This window comes from Leptosomus discolor, chromosome 3 (assembly GCF_034619465.1).
Source record: "Leptosomus discolor isolate bLepDis1 chromosome 3, bLepDis1.hap2, whole genome shotgun sequence".
Classification (NCBI taxonomy): Eukaryota; Metazoa; Chordata; class Aves; order Leptosomiformes; family Leptosomidae; genus Leptosomus; species Leptosomus discolor.
Window position 1 is genome coordinate 61,651,477 of NC_141393.1, and position 19,860 is coordinate 61,671,336.

The 19,860-nt window shown below is 46.1% G+C and overlaps 1 protein-coding gene across 1 annotated transcript; it reads left to right on the forward strand.

Annotated features, from left to right (window-relative positions):
- Positions 1–1,578: 1,578 nt before the first annotated feature.
- IL12RB2 (interleukin 12 receptor subunit beta 2) lies at positions 1,579–19,584 on the forward strand. The gene is made up of 15 exons (XM_009956403.2): positions 1,579–1,636; positions 2,593–2,919; positions 3,594–3,708; positions 5,091–5,266; positions 5,469–5,608; positions 6,295–6,439; positions 9,023–9,102; positions 12,242–12,461; positions 14,046–14,246; positions 15,243–15,344; positions 15,424–15,579; positions 16,283–16,420; positions 17,610–17,697; positions 18,308–18,407; positions 18,691–19,584. The coding sequence occupies exons 1-15, from the start codon at positions 1,579–1,581 to the stop codon at positions 19,195–19,197; spliced, it is 2,553 nt and encodes an 850-aa protein (XP_009954705.2). The 3' UTR covers positions 19,198–19,584.
- Positions 19,585–19,860: the final 276 nt, after the last annotated feature.

Below are 19,860 nucleotides of genomic sequence, written 5' to 3' on the forward strand. Positions count from 1 at the left end.
GGTCTGTAGCCCTTGTGTTTTCAACTAAGATTTCATAGAGACAAGCACACATAAACAGGCATGGTTTTGTACTCTGTGAACACCTCATGTACTTCCTCTAGCACTTACCAGGACAATGTCCTTTATATTTCCTTCAAGCTCTGCACAGTGATACCATTTTCCCTCACTGATGTGGAATCTAGAGGGTTTTTCTTCTTAAATTTTTTTTCCGTATACCTTCACTCTAAGATGGAGATTATTTCTCACTCTTTTCTCAGATTTGATTCTGATCCCAGTTTATACGCTCTGCTGCACTCATGTGATGCTGCATAAATCGTCTAGCACTTACCTAAGTAAACGACTGATTAAAATTATTTGAAGGGAGACTATTTTTATCTGTTGACTCAAGTGCTCTGGGTACAGTTTTGCTGTCAGAAAGCAAGTTGCCTGAAGGATGTTTACATAGTCACTGGGCAATTTCAGTTTATTGGAAGGCAGAGCATTTACTTGAAGAACCTTGGTGCAGTGATTGCTCATCCTTGCAGTTACTAATCACCTACGGAAGGCACTGCATGAAGTGTCTTTGTGTAAAGCTGAGGTGCTGCGGTGAGGCTTAACATCTCAGGCTGAAGAACATCTGGATTTAAATAAAGCAAGGTGCTAAGATGCATTTTGGCAAATCTCCTGTATTTCGCATTCACCTCAGACACCGTTTTTCTTCAAAAACATGGAATGGATCCCATCCCGCTGTATAAAAAACCAACCTGAAATAGCTTCTTTCTTTGTTTTTATATTAATAGACATGTAGCAAAGACTGTACTGTGTGATGCATCCCCATGGAAATGCCCTTCCATCCACAATGGCATGAAAAGCTGTCAGGATTTAAAGTTTCGCTTTACAGTCGTTTGTTTCCAATATGGCATCAAGTTACTAAAATAGCTGCACGTCCGCGACACGTTGGGACTTACAGAAAGTGCTTGTTGGTGTATTCACTTCTGAAGCATCCAATATATTCTCACTGCTCCTGTAGTTATTCAGAGGAAGGGTAAAAAAAAGGAAATCGTTTGGTTGCAAAATGTATGGGAAAATACGGTGCTTAGTTCAGGCTGACCTTGAATAATTTGTGCCAAGCATTTGTATTTGTAACTTCAGGAACAGAGCGTGGGTTTAATCTAGTCAGCCTAGACATGGCATAGGTTCGCATTTGGACCGAGTTTTGGAGCACTCCTGTGGAGTTTAAAACATTTCAAAAGCTGTTGTGTTGGGTTGTGTCACTAACAGGCTGCTCTCCGTGGCCGTCTGCAGCTCTGGGTAGAGTTAAACAGTCGTGGATAAGCCCTGCATGAGGGCTTTCCTTTTGGAAAGCAGTCGAAAGGAATTGCAAGATTGCTAGTTCCCAAGGTCTTACCCAAAATCTTATGTGCAATACTCAGGTCTGGGACTCTTGAGACTGTGTTAGCCATCTGGGATGAGATCAGTTCATTTGGATTTGGGGTCACCTGCACAAAGCCTGAGCCCAGACAGGCTGAAGAGCACACAAGGCTCCTCGGGTGGGTACATAAATTGGTAAAAGGTATTCATTTCTCTATAGGGAGCAAAATGCTATTTGCATGGATTGTGCCCGCAGCAATTTGGTTGTTGGTGCATTTCACTGCAGGTAAGATTTTTTTTTTTTTTCTACATAGCAGTTATCACTTAAATGAAGCACTCAGGCTAATTAGGGCTTTTTTCAGTTCCTGCATGGTATGCTAGTAAACATTTTTCTTGCTGGAAAGAAAAAGATTCAATGCTTGATTAGGTTTATACTGCAATTTTTGCAAGCACTCCCTGATCCACTGCTACTGCTGAGTGTCCTGCCAGGGTACAGCCTCGGCTCTTAGCACAAGAGGCAAACACAGGATCATACATGCTCAGGCATTGGTAGCTTGGGCACATATTTATGCATAATTGGTGCTGCAAGCCTGTTTCCTTCTGTATCGAAGGTGGTGTACAGCAAATAGCTGCTAATAAGTTATGCAGGGAGGTGGTTTGGTTTCGTTCAAGGTAGAGCTGTTGGTTACGTGAGAAAACACCTCTATGGCTAGCTTCCACAGAGACTGACAGAGCTCACAAGGAAGGAGAAATGGTGCTCCAGCGTTTTCCCTTACTTCCTGCTGCTGCTCAGCTTGTTTGCCCCCAGCAAGTACCTGCTCTCATATGCAGGGTTGCCTGTCCCCCAGCTGCCTCCTGGGCCACTTTGAAAAGACAAGAATGCACAAGGAGAGATCTCTGCCAGTCAGAGAAAATCTCCCTTGCCAGTTTGGTAGAGACACGCCTGCCACCACTTTACCGAAACACAGAGACTCCCTGAAACCACAACACAAAAAAGAGTTCTGATAGGTTTTTGCCTGGGGTTGTGCTTTTTTTTTTGTATGACGACTGGTAGCTGCTCCTTGGTTTCTGCCCCCAGTCAGTCAGACCGGTGAAGACCGGGCACAGCGATATCCCGCAAGTCACCGCGCAGAGGCAGGGATTCTTGCGTTATAGATTTGGGGAGAGTCTCTTCCCTTGAGCACAGCGCGTTGCACGAGTGATGTATCTGTGTCAAAGGTTTGCTCTCCTGTTCTGTTGCAGAAGCATGCAGCAAAGGCAACGTTCCCGCTAGCAAACTTCCCCGTGGCGCTGCCGAAATATGTGACAAAGGGAATATGACTGCTAACACTGCTGCTCGTGTCCAGCCGGGAACCAACGTCACCCTCTCGTGCCAGCTGACACCCCTGCGATACGCTGAGCGGTGCAAGATAGCTATTTTCTTGAACAGCTCTGAACTTGTTTGCAATTACAGCAGTTCAGTGCGCACCGAGTTTCTCGTCCATACATATGGCAAACACATGTTTACGTGCAAAACAGTTTGCGAATACAAGAAAAAACTCATTTGTGGAATTGATATAGAATCTGGAAGTAAGGAGAATTCAATTATTCCTTGCTCTTAAACACTTCCTGTGGTGCCTCTGGGATTTGTGTTAGAAACAAGCAGTGGGTGGCCTTTTCCAGAAAAGGTGCTGGTTTTTAGTGGCTCTTTGTATTTAAAATATTCCTGGCTGGGACTGTGCAACTCTATTATTGATCAATGGAGAGATGCTAAATAAAACTGCCTGCTCAGAGCAAATATCATACTCTCCTGTTCTACCCCTGACACACACCAGTCTCTCTTGTCTTGCAAGAAAAATTCTAAGGAAATTTTAGGTTTTCTTCTAGCCTGAGGAGCTGGTGCTGCTGCAGCCGTCATCTGCTCTATCAGTGCTGCTTTTTTTCTTTTTTTTTCCTAAAAATATAAGAATAAAGGTTCATTGCTTCAAGCAAAGCTTGTGCCCAGTCTGGAGGGCTGTTAAGCACTTGTATTCATCTGGCACCCTTGTGAAGCCACCGGGGTTTTGCTCAAGTGTCAGAGGTCTCAGCAGGCTGCAGAGATCACAGACTCAGCTGTCTTCACATATAAAAATTATCATCCTGAATATTTTGTCTATAAATTCTCTAAAAAACCCTGAAATGATCAAAAAGCCAAACTTAGCATTTCTTAAAATGCCTCTTATCAACATCTGTAAGGAAGATTCTGATAAGAATATCTGTTTCAGATCCTCCAGATGAGCCAAGAAATGTGTCGTGCATCCAGTATGGGACAGACGGCCATCCCACCTGCACCTGGGATAAAGGAAGGCTCACGTACATCAACACTACATATGTAATACAGTAAGTAGCGCAGGGACGTAGGTTCTTTAATAGCTATAATCGTATCTTAGAGCTGTTGGGGTTTTGAGGTAGTTTCTTTTTTTTCACTGTTTCTTGAAGATTTACCCTTATCAAAGCACACAAAAGAGCTGGTTTATGAATAAGTCAGTCCAAGGCTGCCATGACCACAGAAGCCAACACGAGCAGTTCAACTCCCTCTGCTGTTCCCAACTGTGTGTGGTGCACCGCAGCAGGTTGGCTCCTTCTGGGTTCAGCAGGTGCAGAGGGTATGCCAAGACACGGCTCCCTCTTGGAAAGGGAAGGTCAGTAGCGGTCTGAAAACAGTTGCTCAAGCCCGCTGCTCTCCCATGGGCAGGAGGAATCACCATGCATAGGAGGAATCTTATTAAAAGCCTGGGTTGAATGAATTAATTGTCCTTTACAAACCCCTGGGGAGGCTGGACTAGTCCCTGTTTATTTCTGAGGTGCTGCACGCTGACCATCTCCTTGCCCTGCGAGTCTTGCTACTCTTCACCTCCTTCTTCGCCTGCTTCTGTTGGCCAAGGTAGCAGCAACTTTCTTAGCAGCTTGTTGAAACCTGTCGCTGCTCTTTAAGCAGAAGGAGAATACGCAGGTAACGTGCAGAAGAGTAGGGAAGCGTGGATAACGCATCCTGCAAGTGTTGTAACATAAATTTATAGCAGCGCTTGCTGGTAAGTTATTAAATATATTACAAAATACAAAAAGTCAGCCTGAAGCAGCATGATATAAACATCTCTGGCTCAAGCGGAAAAAAACACACAGAGAGGTTAAATGGGTTACCCAAGGCAATGAGTTGAATGACAGATTGAGAACTGAAGTTTGAAATCATGCGGTCTGACGGTTAGATTGCACGTACATTACATTTTTAATCACTAATTTATGCAAAAAATAACCAAAAAAACCCCAAAATTCATCATCCCCCCAAATTCTGTGTACCAACAGCTGTGCTCATCCACAGAGAAACATTAGGTAACCAATACGAGGTAACCATTATACTATTAAAGGGAACTTACTCACGTGCTTGCAGCTCAGTGGAAATCCAGAAATATTTCTTTTGCCTGCAATTAAAGCCAAAAAAGCAGCATAACGCCTTTACTACCCATTTAGCTAGAGGAGTATTTACTGTAAGCACTGTATTTAAGCAGCCAGATCTTTCAAGGGGCAGATGACCTCCCTAGCTTTCAGTGCAGTGGTCCTCCCTTGAAAGCCAACCTGCAGGGAAGCTGCTGAGAGTGCTGCAGCCCCACGGGACCCAGAGCACCACGGCCATACGGGAACATGAGCCGTGCCCCGACGCACCCAGGGTTTAGCTTTCTTAGTGTACAGGGGAGTATCAGCCAAGTGTTTTCCTTCTGTTCCAGGCTATCGAATGGGACGGATGTCTTATGTGTTTCAGAAGAAAGCCCAAACAAGAAGTTTGGCTCGCTGGCTCTGAGCAAGTTGAATTTTTACTCGACTTACACCGTTGTGGTTGCTGCCTCCAATGAGCTAGGAAGTGCTTTTTCACAGCCGCTCGTGTTCACGTTAGTAGACATAGGTAAATGCGTTACTTGGTGCCTTTCAGTTAGTCCCAGCCCCTTGGGAAGACATCAAAACGTTTTGAGCACTTTCTTGTTTAAACCTCCCAGAGAAAGCATCCATCCAGTCTAAACCGGTAATTCTATTTTCCACGTAACCCCCGCCATTTTGAGCTGTGCTGTATCTAAGCGCTGTTTGCTGCTCTCTGTTTTTGCCGCTAGTGAAACCACATCCTCCCAACTTTTCAGTGGAATTTGAAAATTCTTCTGCGACCAACTGCACCTTTTTTTGGCACGATGGAGCACAAGCGCAGCACTGCAGGCTGAGATACCGCCCACTTAGCAGGCACGCCTGGAGCATGGTAATCCTCTTCTGCAGAGTAAAAGGAAATTATGATCTTTGGAGGTCGCTTTAATTATTTTTTTCTTACTAGATTCCATTTGTCCAAATTTGCATCTGTCTGCTCTCTAACATCATATTTAAGAAAAACTTGTCTACTGGTCAAAACTAACCATTGGTCTAAAACTGAATGAAGGTAAAATGCTGATCCTGTAAAAAAGCATGTGCATTAATATCTCCCCTTATGTCAAGTGTCTGTATGATGCACTGAAGAACCAGAGGTTATGTTTGACCCACCACTTTGTCAGAATATGGCCATATCTGCTCACTGTAGCTCACAGCTACAGATGTGCAATTTCCAAACATTTGTACCTTCCCTAACATCGACTGGAAGTCTTTGCTTTTATTTTTAAGCTGTAAAAGACACGTACTGCTTGAGGTTGAGTAAAACATGCGAACAGAAAATTTGCTATCTTCACATAAATAAATGAGAGATTTTTCAGATGAAGAACTGCAAGGCTGGTGATTCATTGCATCGTTCTTTGAGTTATTAAAGTTGGCTCAGATCAGGGTTTTCCCCACTGTTTATTAAAAGACGTGTTTTGGCTGGCTGGGCTCCCTTTGGGCATTAGTAATTCAGCCTGTCACGGCCTTCAACCTTTATTTCCTTGTGAGTTTAACGTTATGTGCCCTTTATCTTCATTAAAGGTTGAAAGCTTACGGAGTGAGAAATGCAGTCTTTATGGGCTGGAGCCTCATACAGCCTACGAGTTTCAGGTCAGCTGTAAAATTCACCCCGAGCGAGGACTGTGGAGTAACTGGCGCACATACCAAACCCAAACTCCAGAAGCAGGTAACACAAGACGGCATCTCCTGCGCTAAGCCTGTGTCTAACACTTGCCTAACTTTAGCTGATGAAGTCAAAACGCTGCTGGGTTTTTGCTGGCTGGTTTGCAGAGTCTCTGCAGATCCAGACCCAGAGCCAAGAGGGAAGTAACTTCTGTAAGAGAATTGCTTTTTTAATGAACGGAAAACAAAGTTCCTCGCAAAACAGGAATTTCAAGAGTTCACTGAGAAGGTCTGAAGGATATATTCATTTGACATTGTTGAAGGCTGGTGGAATTTCCCTGGGGCCACAGTGGCCTGCTGCATGGCGGCACATCTGGAAAAGACAGAGTTTGTGCAGCTTAGCTGGAGAAAGAAAAATACTTTGTATTTGTTCATAGCTAAGCATTTTACTGAATTCCTGCAACAACCCTGTAACTCAAGTCAGGGTGACTGCTATGTCACCCTCTGGTGCTAATGAACCACAACTGGGGCAGCATGCTCTGGGGTCTTGAGCTTGCTCAACCATTTGCAGAGGAGTTGAATGAATTGGCTGGGAAACTGCCTGGACTCTCTCAGTTCTGCTGACACTGGGAGGTTTGAACAGAACAGTTTCATTTTGCCAAGCCATCTTTTCCCAAGTAGAGAGGCTATTTCACCCAGAGCCTCCCCAGGTGACCCATCCACCACACTGTGGAGTCACTGGAGACCTCTGGAGCATCAGCAGAGCAGAACCTGCCCAGGCGTTGGGGAGAGATCCCACCAGGAGTTAGGCGAGCAAAGAGTGTTCCCGCCCCAGAGAAGGGCACAGCAGACTCCAGGGACACGCAGCACCAACCTGAGGGCAATTCTGCTAGTTTCTGCCAACTCTCATATTGGCTGCCTTGGGCTGGCCGCACACTCGGATACCTGCCTGCCTTCACCCTGAGCTGCACAAACTCGCATGCTGCAAAAGTTTCAGTTCTTACGAGAGCAGAAAGCTTCTCAGAAGGTTGTGTCTCAACAAAGATGTGTTGGCTGCTTTGGCATCCCCTCCTTTCATCTCCCACTTGGCTTTCATTGCTCTTTTTTGTGAATTGAATTACTATAAGCTCTTCAGGCTGCTATTACTCATGCTATTTACCACTACTGACAGCATCAGTTTCTGTAAGAAGCATTGATTGATGCAAAAGGTGTGAACTTTTCCTTCCCTCCCCCACTTTCCTCTCAACAGTTTTCTCAACCTTCTCAATACTCTCTGGCTTGCTACAGCATTTGTGGTCATCACCCCTCTACCCAGGCGGTGCTATAAAACGGGAATCTTTTTAGCTAATCGAGAAGCATTTTCTGTCCTCCAACGAGGTGACAGCAAGGGGAGGCTGCAGACGAGAAGCTCTGGGTACATCACGGTTGCTGTTCTTTGAAGGAGCTGAGGTTCTACACTTGAGTTTGACCTTTTGCAAATTCAGGAGCATACCTTTTCAACAAGATAATTTTTTTCCTGTCTCTCTATGCCTGACCTGCCACAAAACTTGCTTTATGCAAGCATTGTTCATAAGCGAGCCTATCTTTTTTTTTCCAGCTGATTCATGTGGTTCAGGTCTGAAATGAAGTTTAAAATCTGGGCTGGAGCCCAACAGATGCAATCCCATATTTTATTTTTTCCTGCTTTGAGCTGGCCCCTTCCTCCGTTGCTCACAGCAAGTGTGCTCCGGTTTTATTTCTTCTGTCAGTCCTGCTTCTCATTCCTATTCTGGTCACTATTCACCGCTAACGCAGGACAAATAGCTCTTAACATTGCTGGCACTGAGGATTTTTGCTGTCTTTGAATATAGGAAAGAGCAGGCAGCCCCATTCTAGCTGGGGTTGTGCAACAGCTACCTGCTGCTTAGGTTATTGGCAACAACTATTATTTGAATTTGATGGGTTTATTTTGGTCAGAGACCTTGAGGACCCAAGCTTTGTTACCTTTTGTCACATTGGCTTTCTTGAGATGTCTCTGGTTCTGAGCTGTTGGAGCATGTGGTTCACTAGTTTCTGCAGCCAGAGGTTTGCTTTAGTGTTATTTTGGAAGGTTTATTCAAAACATCAAGGGTTTCCAGTCACTCTGTGTCTGTAAGGAGTATCGTGGAAAGAACAAGGGTTTTAAGCTACCTCTGACAAGGTCCTCCCCAGGAGATGTTAAAAACATTTATTGCTTAGAGGCAGACAGTGAAATCCTATAGGTCCTGCAAACTCTGTCACCTAAGGCTGTCCATTGGTTCAGGATTGACATAGCCAACACCAAGGACCTTAACGAGCCTCAAATTTTATGCAAAGACAAGAGCTAATACTGCCACTTTGATGCACAGGCTTCCTTGGGAGCCATCCTGATTACTGAGTGCGGGGTAAAGTCATCAGCAGAGCAAAACTCTTTCTCGCATTTATGGCTTGTTCTCTTCATGAGCACCATCATCAACCCAGCTGAACTCCAGCAAATGTGAGCTATTACGTATCGCATCATTTCAGGGACATTTTAAATCTTAAATTTTAATAATCTCAGGGGTTTTACCTTATTTGTCTACTCAAAGTCTTGTTTGTTGTCTTCAAAACATAGCCGTTAACACTCCTTACCCTTTTCCTTCAACACCAGTGCCGACCGGGCTCCTGGACGTCTGGTACCGACAGCAGGATGTGGACTCTCAACAGCAGAACATCTCTGTTTTTTGGAAGGTACGTTAAGTGAAACCTAAGCAGAAGCAGTAATAATCAGCAAGGTCAGAAGGGGAAGTCTGGTTTACGCTCTCACAGGAAAGCACTGAACCCAAGGAGAACACAGGGCTTCTACCAGTGACAGGGACACAGACCAGCTCTGCCACCCAAAAGGCTTGCTTCCCCCAGGAGATTCATCAGCTCTTTTCTACCTATGATTTCCCTTTTACAGTTCCCCAAACTTTCTGTCGTGCTGGAAGTACAACACAATCCCAGCACATCAAATCAGTGAGCCGAAGTGGAGGTATCACAGCTCAGGCACCACTTTCAAAGACTCCCTCACCCTTTCCACAAGGTGACCTGTGTCCATGATGATATATCTAAAGATATACAACCTTACGGACTTCCTAATTTGTTTTCTCATTAATATCTCCCTCTCCTCGTTCTCCGCCTCGTTGTTGTTTGCCACAGTTGCCACACATGGTCAGGACAGGAGTTCTGGGAGGCCAGGAGGACACCATGGCCCACATTCTCCAGACGCACACACCTTGTGTGCCTGCTTTTGGGTATGAGCTTTCTTCAGAGGGGTTTCTGCTCTGTTTTGCTTATATGAAGACCAGAGTACTGAAGAATGGGGGAGGCAGAAGAGACAATTTATTGTAATAACCCTTTAAGGTGACCAAGCTCTAAAAAATTTAAGACCTGGCTGTAGTTTGGGCAGCTGAAAGGGTCCTGTCACTACTGTGTGGATGGATGGTTGGCTGAGGCTCTTGTCATAGGGCAGCAGGAGGAATAAATTGGTTTTCTTTACAGGTGTGAAGCAGGTGATGGGGAAACCACATGCAAAAGGATTTGCTAATAATAAAGCTGCAGATCCGAAACCGGACAATCTCAGAGTCGAAAAAAAGTCAGTTGTTTGGGTCTGCTGAGCAGAGCCTCCTGTGAGCTGGTGGCTGAGACCCTGCAGGGGATGTTTCAAAAATAATTCAGATTAAAACCCAGCTGCGGGTTAAAAATTCCACATGACTGTACATCACCACCCAGCTCAGGGTAAAGGGCTTACGCCAGGTCTGCTATACCCACATTCCCAGTGAAACGAAGTCCCACTTACCAGTGCTGGGGGCTGAGTTTCTCTAGTATTACCAAGCCAGCACTGAAAGCCAGGCCTAAGAGAAATTTTTTGATTGCAGGGCATTTTGCTGTGGTGGTTTTATTTCAAAGCCAATAAGGTTATTTTTAAGTGTAAGTATCTTTGACTTCCAATTTGCCATCTCTAGTTAACCTGCCCAGTAATGCCCTACCTTCTCCCCACACCAACAAGCACTACCCTGTCAGCGAAAGCAGAAATTCTCATGTGAGGATGCAACTCCAGCCATTGTGGCTTCAAGACACTTAAGACCTTTAACTTGCGATAGCGAGCTGGTGACTCAATACTTTCTGTATTGAGGCAGACTTCCTGCAGCATCATTCATAAAAGGGGTGCAGAACACTGCTTTGATCATTTTCACGGCAGCCACAAAGCACAAGACTCAGTACAATGTACCACTGATATATGCTTGTCTATTGTGCTCGTCACACAAATGCCAGAGAAAGTGTTGCCCATCTAATTTCAGCAGGCTTTCAGGGTGGTTTCAGCACTGCATTTGACCCAAGTCACTACCAAAACGATCATGAGACTGTGAATATTTTCCTATTTTTGCAAGTGTTCCCCCTCTCCCCCCCTTTTTTTTTTTGTTTTGTTAAGACAAAAAACAGCCAAACAAAATGAACTCGCTGCATCGGAAATGCAGGAAACTGTGAAACTGCTAGTACAACTGCAAACACCTGGGGTGGAAAAAACAGCAAGAGGTGTTACACAGGACAGCACAGACTGACTTTTCAGAGATGGGTAATCTATGTGGTTAAATTTAAATGATTCTTTATCATGGCTTTAAGTAAAAATCTGGATTTGCCCCAAATCAAAAATTGCTCAGTTTTACAAAGCCAGCTGTGCAGTTAATACATTTTCTCTCCCCTTGTGAAAAGCACGGTTTGAATTCTGAGGCTGCTCTATTTTTCACTGTCCCTGACTGTATTCCTGCTTGGAAAATCAGCAGCTCACAGCAAAAGAGCTTCACTGAACTGGAATTAAACAGGAAAAATAAATAAGAAATAAAAAGAAAGATATGTAACCTTAAGAGAGACTCAGACTAGTGGGTAAATGCATGCTTTTGGCCCGACCGTCGGGGAATTAACTCATTTCAATGGAGAGCACAGGTCGCAGGGCTGGACGGCAGGAAAATCAAAGAGAAAAATCAGAATAGGCTGTGAGGTGGTACAGTTGTTACACAAATATACAAAATCATGGGGGAAAAAAAGAAACTCTGCAGCCAGGATACTCGCTTTCTTTTGAAAAAACACAACATTTTTAGCAATAAAAGTGCCTGTTCACATATGAGTAATAGTCTCAGCCTGGTGCTGATGTGGGAACTACTTACCTTTGACATGCATTAGTTGTACTTCAGGTCACCAGATCTTAAGCTAATTTAATTTTTTTTTAAAAAAAAGTGTTACAGAAGAAAGCAGCCTCAACAAGTGAGTGAGCAATCTGTATAGCACTGCTTGTTCCCTCCAGCTTTTAGAGGAGAAGAAAATAAAAATCGATCATTTGTTACCAAGGAACATCAGCTGTTGTCCAGCAAGTAACACCGTCGCTGCACATAATCTCTTTACTATCAGGGTAGAAAAGGAAGAGATTACCTTTGAGTGAAATTTCCTCACTGAAACGGGGCAGCTTGAGCATCTGGGTTCAGAAGATGCCCTGAAGTCACCGTGGCTCCAGGCAGGAGGGCTGACAGCATGGCTCCCCGCCACTGCCCAGCCACTGGCTGCTGCTCCACAGGCATCCCAGCATGGGAGCACAAACTGCAGTCCCACCTGACCGTGCAGGCTTGCTAAAAGCTCCTTTGGGAGGGCTTGTAGGTGTGACACAAAGATTTCCTTTGTGGCAGAAGGTTCATTGAAACGCAGGTGAAATATTTGATTGACAAATGGCCAATCACACCTTCCTCCACGAAGATCTGAAACCCTCCTGGGCAGCACCCTGGTTTGGTACCAATGGCTTTCTGCAGACTTCGCTCATCAGAAGAAGAAGAGATTAACAAATGTGCTTTCCTCGCAGGCTTTGAGCAAGTCGGAGGCGAGAGGAAGAATCCTGCGGTACACGGTGACCTTCGAAGCCCTGGACCAGCGGAGCCCCCCAGCAGGAGAAGCACACTTTACCACCCAAACCAGCTACGCCAGGGTCATGCCGAGGGTGGACTACAAGATAACAGTCACCGCTGAGAACTCCAGGGGCAGGTCCCCCCCTGCATCCATCGTGACCAGCCTGGGCATGCAGGGTAAGGGCTTCTGCTGGGTCTGGACCACTGGGAATAACACTAGTGCTTGGTTTGGGCTAAATGCCATGGAAGTGTTCAGGTCCCACCACCTTGTGCTTGTCAAGGTCCATCTCAACGAATTGTCAGGGATCTGCAGGTCTGGTTTGCAATGTGGTCGGAAGTGCAGTTTCAGGACACGTGCAGTTGCCCTGCACTAATATTGCTGCAATTTCACCTCAACCCCTTCCGCCAACTCAGGCATGAGCCATCAGCCATCCAGGCACAGCAGAAAATCAACCATTAAAAAAAAAAAAAGAAAAAAAAAAAAGGGGGGGGGGGTGGTCTTGCATGAGAGAAGTAGCAGGACTGAAGGGAAGGTGATGGCAAGGAGAAATAAGACAAGTTTTATCTCCTGTGAAACAGCACTCTGTTGAACCCATGCAGCAAAATTAACAAGCATTCCCTGAACTCACCCAGCCCTGAATTTCCTGTGCTGGTACCAGGCACAACAGAGCCTTGCGGTCTCAAAAGGTTTGTTCAAAGAGGCAGTTCTCTATTTGCACCTGTCCTGGTCTAACGTCAGTAAAACAGCAACAAAGCCATTGCTAAATATTTCACCTTTTCCCAGCGTTGTACCGGACACCTGCAGGATGCTCTGCTCCTTCAGGGGCAGATAGCCAGCTCCTCAGCTCACTAGCTGCATTGATTACCTGAGCCCTCCATTAAGTAGAGATAGGACTGGTGCAGGTATCTCACTGGTATCTGATTATTTGGAGGCAGCAAGACAAGAACTGCTTTGTGGGCTCAGTTCAATTGTATTTGTTAGAAAACATGTTCAGAAAAAGATGCTGGCTTTCACAGAATCATTGAATGGTTTGGGTTGGAAGGGACCTTAAAGATTATCTAGTGAAGCCCCTCTGCCACGGGCAGGGACACCTTCCACTAGACCAGGTTGCTCCAAGCCCCATCCAACCTGGCCTTCAACACTTCCAGGGAGGAGGCAGCCACAGCTTCTCTGGTCAATCTGTGCCAGTGCCTCACTACCCTTGCAGTGAAGAATTTCTTCCTTATATATAATCTAAATCTCCCCTCTTTCAGTTTGAAACCATTACGCCTCGTCCTATCACTGCACTCCCTGATAGTTCCATACTACAGATTATTTTTTAAAAAAAAAAAAAAAAATCAACGACTTTCCCAACATTTTCTCCCACAGGGAAAAGTAACCTGGCCCTGGCTGTGAAAGCAGTAGCTTTGCTCTTGTGGAGACAATGCGTGTTTGTGGCTCTGCCATGGGAGCAGGGTGTCAATATGAGCTGTGACAGCATCTTCACGGGGTTTGGGGATGGTACAAACAAGCAGTGCTGTGTATGTCCAAACTGTGGCAACCACAAGACAAGAATGTGGCTCTATTCCTATCAGCATAGAGATCACCCTTGTATAAAGACCTTTTCTTTCAATGGCAGTTCGTTTTTATACTTCACACGGCCTAGAACTGGATGAGACACAGTAAAAACCAGATATCAAACTCATTGAGTCTGCCTGAGGTTAAGGCAGATTTGTGATGATGGTGTCTTTTTCGTTTGGTTGCTCTTTCTCCCCTGCAAGATCTACCCCCTCCTCAGAAGGTCTCTGCCGTAGCCATGGGAAATAGCAGCATCTTCGTCAGCTGGAAACCGCCCGTCAGGTCGCCTGCAGCCATCAGCGGGTATGTAGTGGAGTGGGCAGACACTGCGAGGAACACACACCTGGAGCCCCATCCTGTCTGGGTAAAGCTTCCAGCATCCAACCTGTCCGCAGCGATAGCAGGTAACTACCACCTCCAGGCAGGGTACGGTTGAGGTACCACTTTATTTCAAAAGCTTTTTAAGGAACATGTCAGATTCTAATTTTTGCTAATTCAGCATAAGTAGTGATGGCATTTAGAGCTTTCTATATAGGAGGGAAAATAAAAATCCTCAGCTGCTCCAGGCTCAGTTCTGCAGTCACTCTCAGCTGAGATTTATATCTGACAAGTAAAACGTTTCTGAAAAAAACCCAGACCCTCCAAAACTGAACAAGCCAGCTAGAGGCACAAGAGATGAAAGGCTTAAGAAAAGACTCTTTGCTTCCTACTAATTGTTGGTTACTAATCCCAGCCAGTGCTATATGTCAGTGCTCTGCACACCGGATAGCTGTGAAGTTATGATGGGGGTGACAGCAAGTATCACCCTCCTTAATCCTCCCTATTCTCCATCCTGGTGCTGTGCCTCCAGGGTGTTCGCATCCCCTCTTCTGAACAAGCTGGAAAAAGCAGCGGATTTGCGCCATCACCATCGCTTTGGAAGTGAGATGAGTTCTTGTCACCCTCCCCTAACCCGCAGGAACAGCCCGGGGGAGGATGCCCATGTCAAGCTGTGGGGAAGAAATAGGGTGTGAGATTCTCGTGCCTCCTAAGTGATCTTATGCATAGCCAGACCCCATACCACTCATCTTAGAGCAATGAGCTGGGTCATAGCTATTTACCTGGAGCGTAACATGTGGTCCAGGGTTTCCTTTACAGGGTATAGGTCTGCCAGCAGCTGTTGCTTCATGAGGAAATAAAGGATATCGCCCTTGGGGAGTGCTGACATCACCTGCTTAACGCACAGGAGGGCTCTGCCAAGCCGAACAGGAGATCACAGAGAAGATTCTCCTTCCTTCTTTATGAAAGATGCATTAATAATGAGAAGATTCATCTCAGATTTAAGCAGCTGATGTAAATACTGTAGCCAGGACTGTAAATGCTTCCCCTAGTAACTGTCCACTTTTGATTTCTTTATTCAGAGCACATAAAAGATAATGCGTGCTATCAGATCGGTGTGTTTGCACTCTATCAGGACAGAGCTGGACAAGCGGCATCTGTTAGGGGATACTCAAGAGCAAAAGGTAAATCACAGTAATACTCTCCCAGATAGTTTTAAGCTAGCATAAATGCAGCTTGAAAAGACAGCCTTATGTTTTGCAGCACCATCAGCTGGGCCCCAGATGTACACAACACCCCGGGCAAACGGCGTTTTGGTTTCGTGGGAAGCAATCCCTGCCCAGCAGCAAAGGGGCTGCATCACGGCGTACCGCCTATACCTGCAGGAGAAGGATGGGCAGGTAGACCCAGCTGTCTACAGTAGGTATCTGGCAAAGACCAGCATCTTCCAGTTACAGCTGCCCATCAACAGGACCACACAGACAGGGCTCATAGCTTCGAGTCAGATCATTCAAAGTTTGAGTGTTGAACGATCTGCTTTCTCCCTGTCTTTTTTTTTTATTATTATTTTCTTACATCATAACCAATGCAAACCCTTATAATTATTGTCAGGCTAAAATAACAGACTTTCTCAAAGTCCTATCCAACAAACACATACTCTGCACGTGAGACACTCGGCAGGCAGCACCTACTGCATTCCCATCCCTATGTGCTCTTCCCACCCAAGCCCTCTCTCACTCCCTCTGCATAACTCCCAGGCTTCCACACAAGAAATGTGGGGTTTTCTTAACTTCATTCAGAAGCTGCATGTCTGTTTTTAATAGACATTTCACAGTTCCACCATAGAAACCTCATTTTAGATTGAAACATTAACTTACCAAACAACAGTAGTCAGAGGACAGGAGATGCAATCCCGGATGTCCAGCCTATACAACAGCACAGGCCACCCCTGTAGCCTAAGACCTTCTACAGCCCTTCCAGTGATTCAATAGCACAGAAAAGGAAATTAAAGTCACAGATACCTCTCCATGCTCCAAGCTCTGGAAACCCAGTTCATTCAAGTTGAACACAGTAAAAATGTGCGCTAGGTGCTTCATTTGCTTCTCCCCCTTTTTCCTTCCAGCCATTTCCAATGTGACTGCCCAGCGCTCGTTGTACATCCCCAACCTGCAGCCCGGCCAGCACTACACCCTGTGGATGACAGCATCGACAGCAGCTGGAGAGGGGCCCTGCGGCAACACCGAGCTCCTCTCCTTGGAAGGTAAGGAGTCTGTGCCAGGGTGGGGGGCCAGGAGAGATCCTAGCCCTTGGCCCCCTGTTTTCCACAGTCTGGAAACGTTTTTCCTGCTCCTCTTTAATTACCAAAGATCTCTGGTTGTTCTTTAATTACTGAACATTCCTAGTTTTAGCTGGTTTTAAGATGTAGCATCTATTTCTCTGTCTTCAAGCTCCCAGTTCTGTGCCAGGATGTTATCTGCACAGTTTAACCGTAGTTGACAGCCAGGGGGATGGTTTGATGTGGAGAGGGAAGGAAGGGTTTGGTCCCTTCGAGCAGCTGGTGCAGATATCTGTGTGCTTCAAGCTCTGGCACAGGTATCCATGCAGAAAGTCCTGCTGACCTCCACATCTCCCATGTGTTGGTGGCTTCTCTGAGGACCTATGTCAGAGGACCCAGTTGTCATCTCGGAGCCTTCTTGAGGAGCACAGCATCCCTGGGCTCATGTAGCACACGCACCCATCTTGTGTGGTCCCTGTCCCTGTCAGGGGATGCAAAAGCAAGACCTCCCAAAGACTTCTGACCACAGCTAACAGCAGCAATCAGGGTTTCTGTCCTGAAAGACCGATCGTTTTGATCAAAGTTGCCTTGAGCTCCAAGAAGCCTTAAACCCTGAGAAGGGAGTTGATAAAATTTGTGCTTAAGTGTTGCCAGAAAGTTTGTTTTGCTGCGTTTCCTCCCCAGCAATGTGCCACGACACCCCTTTTAAGCCCCCGAGTCGTGTACGTTAGGAAGCTCATCTTGGTAGCGTGGGAGCAGGGCTCCTCTGGAGCCGGGTTTCTCCCATGGGAGATGCAGGGAGGTGAGCAGGAAAGGAAATTAAAGCAATCCAGGCAAGTTAAAAGAAAAAGGTTTTCGGGTATAAAAGCTGGATTTGCACTACTTGCATTTTAAGCAGACAGTGCAAGCACAGTAGAGACAAGGTGTTCACTGAGAAACAGCTCAGTCCCCCGACAGTTTATTAAAGATGCATGGAATATTGTAAGGTCTTTTCTCCAGAGACATCTTTACATTACAAAGTACTGCTATCCCCAGCAGTCCATCCAGATCCTTGATTTTGAACCCAAAAAATATCGATATGCTTTAGGAGCGCAAACACTAGTCAGGCCACCACTAGTCCAACTTGAACTACCATTTTTTAATAAAGATGAATGATGGGTGTTCTGTATTTCAGGTGCTGGGGGCTGGATGACTGTTGTGCTTACCTGCAGCTTCTTCATCTTCTCAGCCTGTGTTTGCTCCATGCCTCCAGCAAGAAAAGTGTGAGTGGATCCATCTGTTATGTTCCAATAAAACATGGAATTGTTCTTAGAAGGGATGGTCATATCCTTTTGGGACACCCTGGGGAACAGCAAGGATTGCTCTGAATAAAGGTTTCAGAGTACAGAAACGACACCACCACCCCTTGAGCTTAAAATACATATTTATTTCGTATATATTGTGAATTTTTAACCTAGACCTCAAAGTCTGCTTCCACCGAAACAAAACTGAAGGGGTACAATCTTTGGCCATTAACCTAGGAGCAAAGCTAAACCCCAAGATTAAAAACTTTAGAGCAACACGCACACGTCCCCAGCCAGATTCTCCAGGACTGGGGCTCACGGTGGAATCCAGCAGGCTTTGCCCGCAGGGCTGCCATTAGTTACACCAATCAAACATGTGGCAGGAGGAGGATGCCAGCCAGCCTTGCCCTCTGCCCGCGCGCTGCACGGCCAATGCTGACCTGCTCTCCACCTACCTGGGGTCTCCGCAGGACCCTCCTAAGGCAGATTGACGATTACACCCAGCTTTTCAGTAACTACACGCACAAACAGCACGGGCATTGCTGCTGCTATCAGCACAATTGAATAATTGCACTTACTCAATCTGCAGGTTACACTTGCTCCTCTCTGCGCTTGTGCCGCAGTGGCAGAGCAAAGCCATTCCAGACCCTGCTAATGCTACGTGGGCCAAGAACTACGTGTCTATGAAGGTAAATTGTACTTTTTTTTTTCCCCCCTTCTAATCCCATCACCTTCAGAAGAAAAAGCAATTGGAGCCATCCAAGTCAGTAATCTCTTAACACAGCAAATCCAGCAGTCTCCAATAGTGGATAAGCTCCGTTCTCATGTTAAGACCATAGGATGCATCAGGCAAATTAAATCCAGAAACAAGGCAGAGATATCTCATTTTCAGCTGCCACATGTAGGGATGCTTGCATTCCAGGGATGGGAGGTCACAGAACAGTGATCACATAATTAATTATCACTCCGCAGCTCGAGGTGAGCTTCCCCTCCAGCCTGTTCCTGCACAGCGCCAGCAGTTTTGAAGAGCCTGAACCCACACACTTAGAGGAATCCTTTGTGCAGACCGACCCCCTGGCCCTCCGGGACAAGCTCCTCTTCAGCAGAGTTGACAGCAGGGGAAATGGCGACTGGCTGCCAGAGAGCAGCTTGGGGCAGGAGGAGCCGGAGTACGAGGCTCTCCCCAGCCCAGCAGACAGGGAGGTTTATGAGCAGCAGCTTCCCGACCTCTACAAGAAGATGGTGGTGGTGGAGGTGACAGAGCACACGCAGATTGTTTCCGAGTACATCACCAACCGCATCACCAACAAAGCCACTGTGTGCCTACCCCCGGTGACAGGCACTACTGAAGACCACTCTGAACTCGAGTGCAATCCACTCTCCGTCTTCCCAACAACTTTTTTCACACCTGTACTCTCCTATGAAGGAACTCTTACTTTGGATACAGTAAGAATAAACTGCAGCTCTTTCACCAGGTAGACAGTCAGGGGATAAGCCTGGCCTGATTTTTTTGCACTTTAAAAGTATTTTACTGTGTCTCGGTACAGCCAGTGCAGTAACTTGCATATGACACCTTTAAGTGACAGAAAAACCCCCAACTCACTAACCGTCCCAGCACTGCAAGTCACACCTCACTGCACAGTACAGCAGCTCCTCGTCCACCCAGCACGCTCAGGTAGAATCAAAGGCAGAAGACCAGGAATGCCGGGGCTGCGTGACCTGGGTTTTGGAGAGGTTAATTAATCTGATGCCTTCATGCAGCCTGGGCTGCCTCAGGCCCCTGTCCCATGGCCTGATGATGAGCGGCTTAGCCTGGCTTGGTCCAGCCCAGGCATCAGAGCTATGCTAACCATCATTTCGGCTGCTGCTTGCCCAGGAAGAGCATGGAGTAATGCCAGGGTCAGAGCTCAGCATCCCAGCCCCAGCAGGACTGCAGCTGCAGCCCTCACTCCTCCAGCTGTGCACAGCAGGTTGGCAACACAGCACAGGGACATCTGCTGAAATATCAAAAGATATAAAGCAACAGGCAGCGCACATATGCAGTAAGTCAAATGGACTGGTGAGAATTTAAATAATTTATTGAAGTATTCTAATTACAGGTTTAAAGTATGCATTACACATTTAATGACTTTGTTTACTGTA

What these genes read in the sequence shown, in the direction of transcription:
- IL12RB2 (XM_009956403.2), top strand. Translation starts at nt 1,579, where the DNA reads ATGCTATTTGCATGGATTGTGCCCGCAGCAATTTGGTTGTTGGTGCAT. An exon ending in AATTGATATAGAATCTGGAA is followed by an intron (nt 2,920 to 3,593) that starts GTAAGGAGAATT and finishes TATCTGTTTCAG; the next exon opens with ATCCTCCAGATGAGCCAAGA. An exon ending in ACATCTCTGTTTTTTGGAAG is followed by an intron (nt 9,103 to 12,241) that starts GTACGTTAAGTG and finishes CTTTCCTCGCAG; the next exon opens with GCTTTGAGCAAGTCGGAGGC.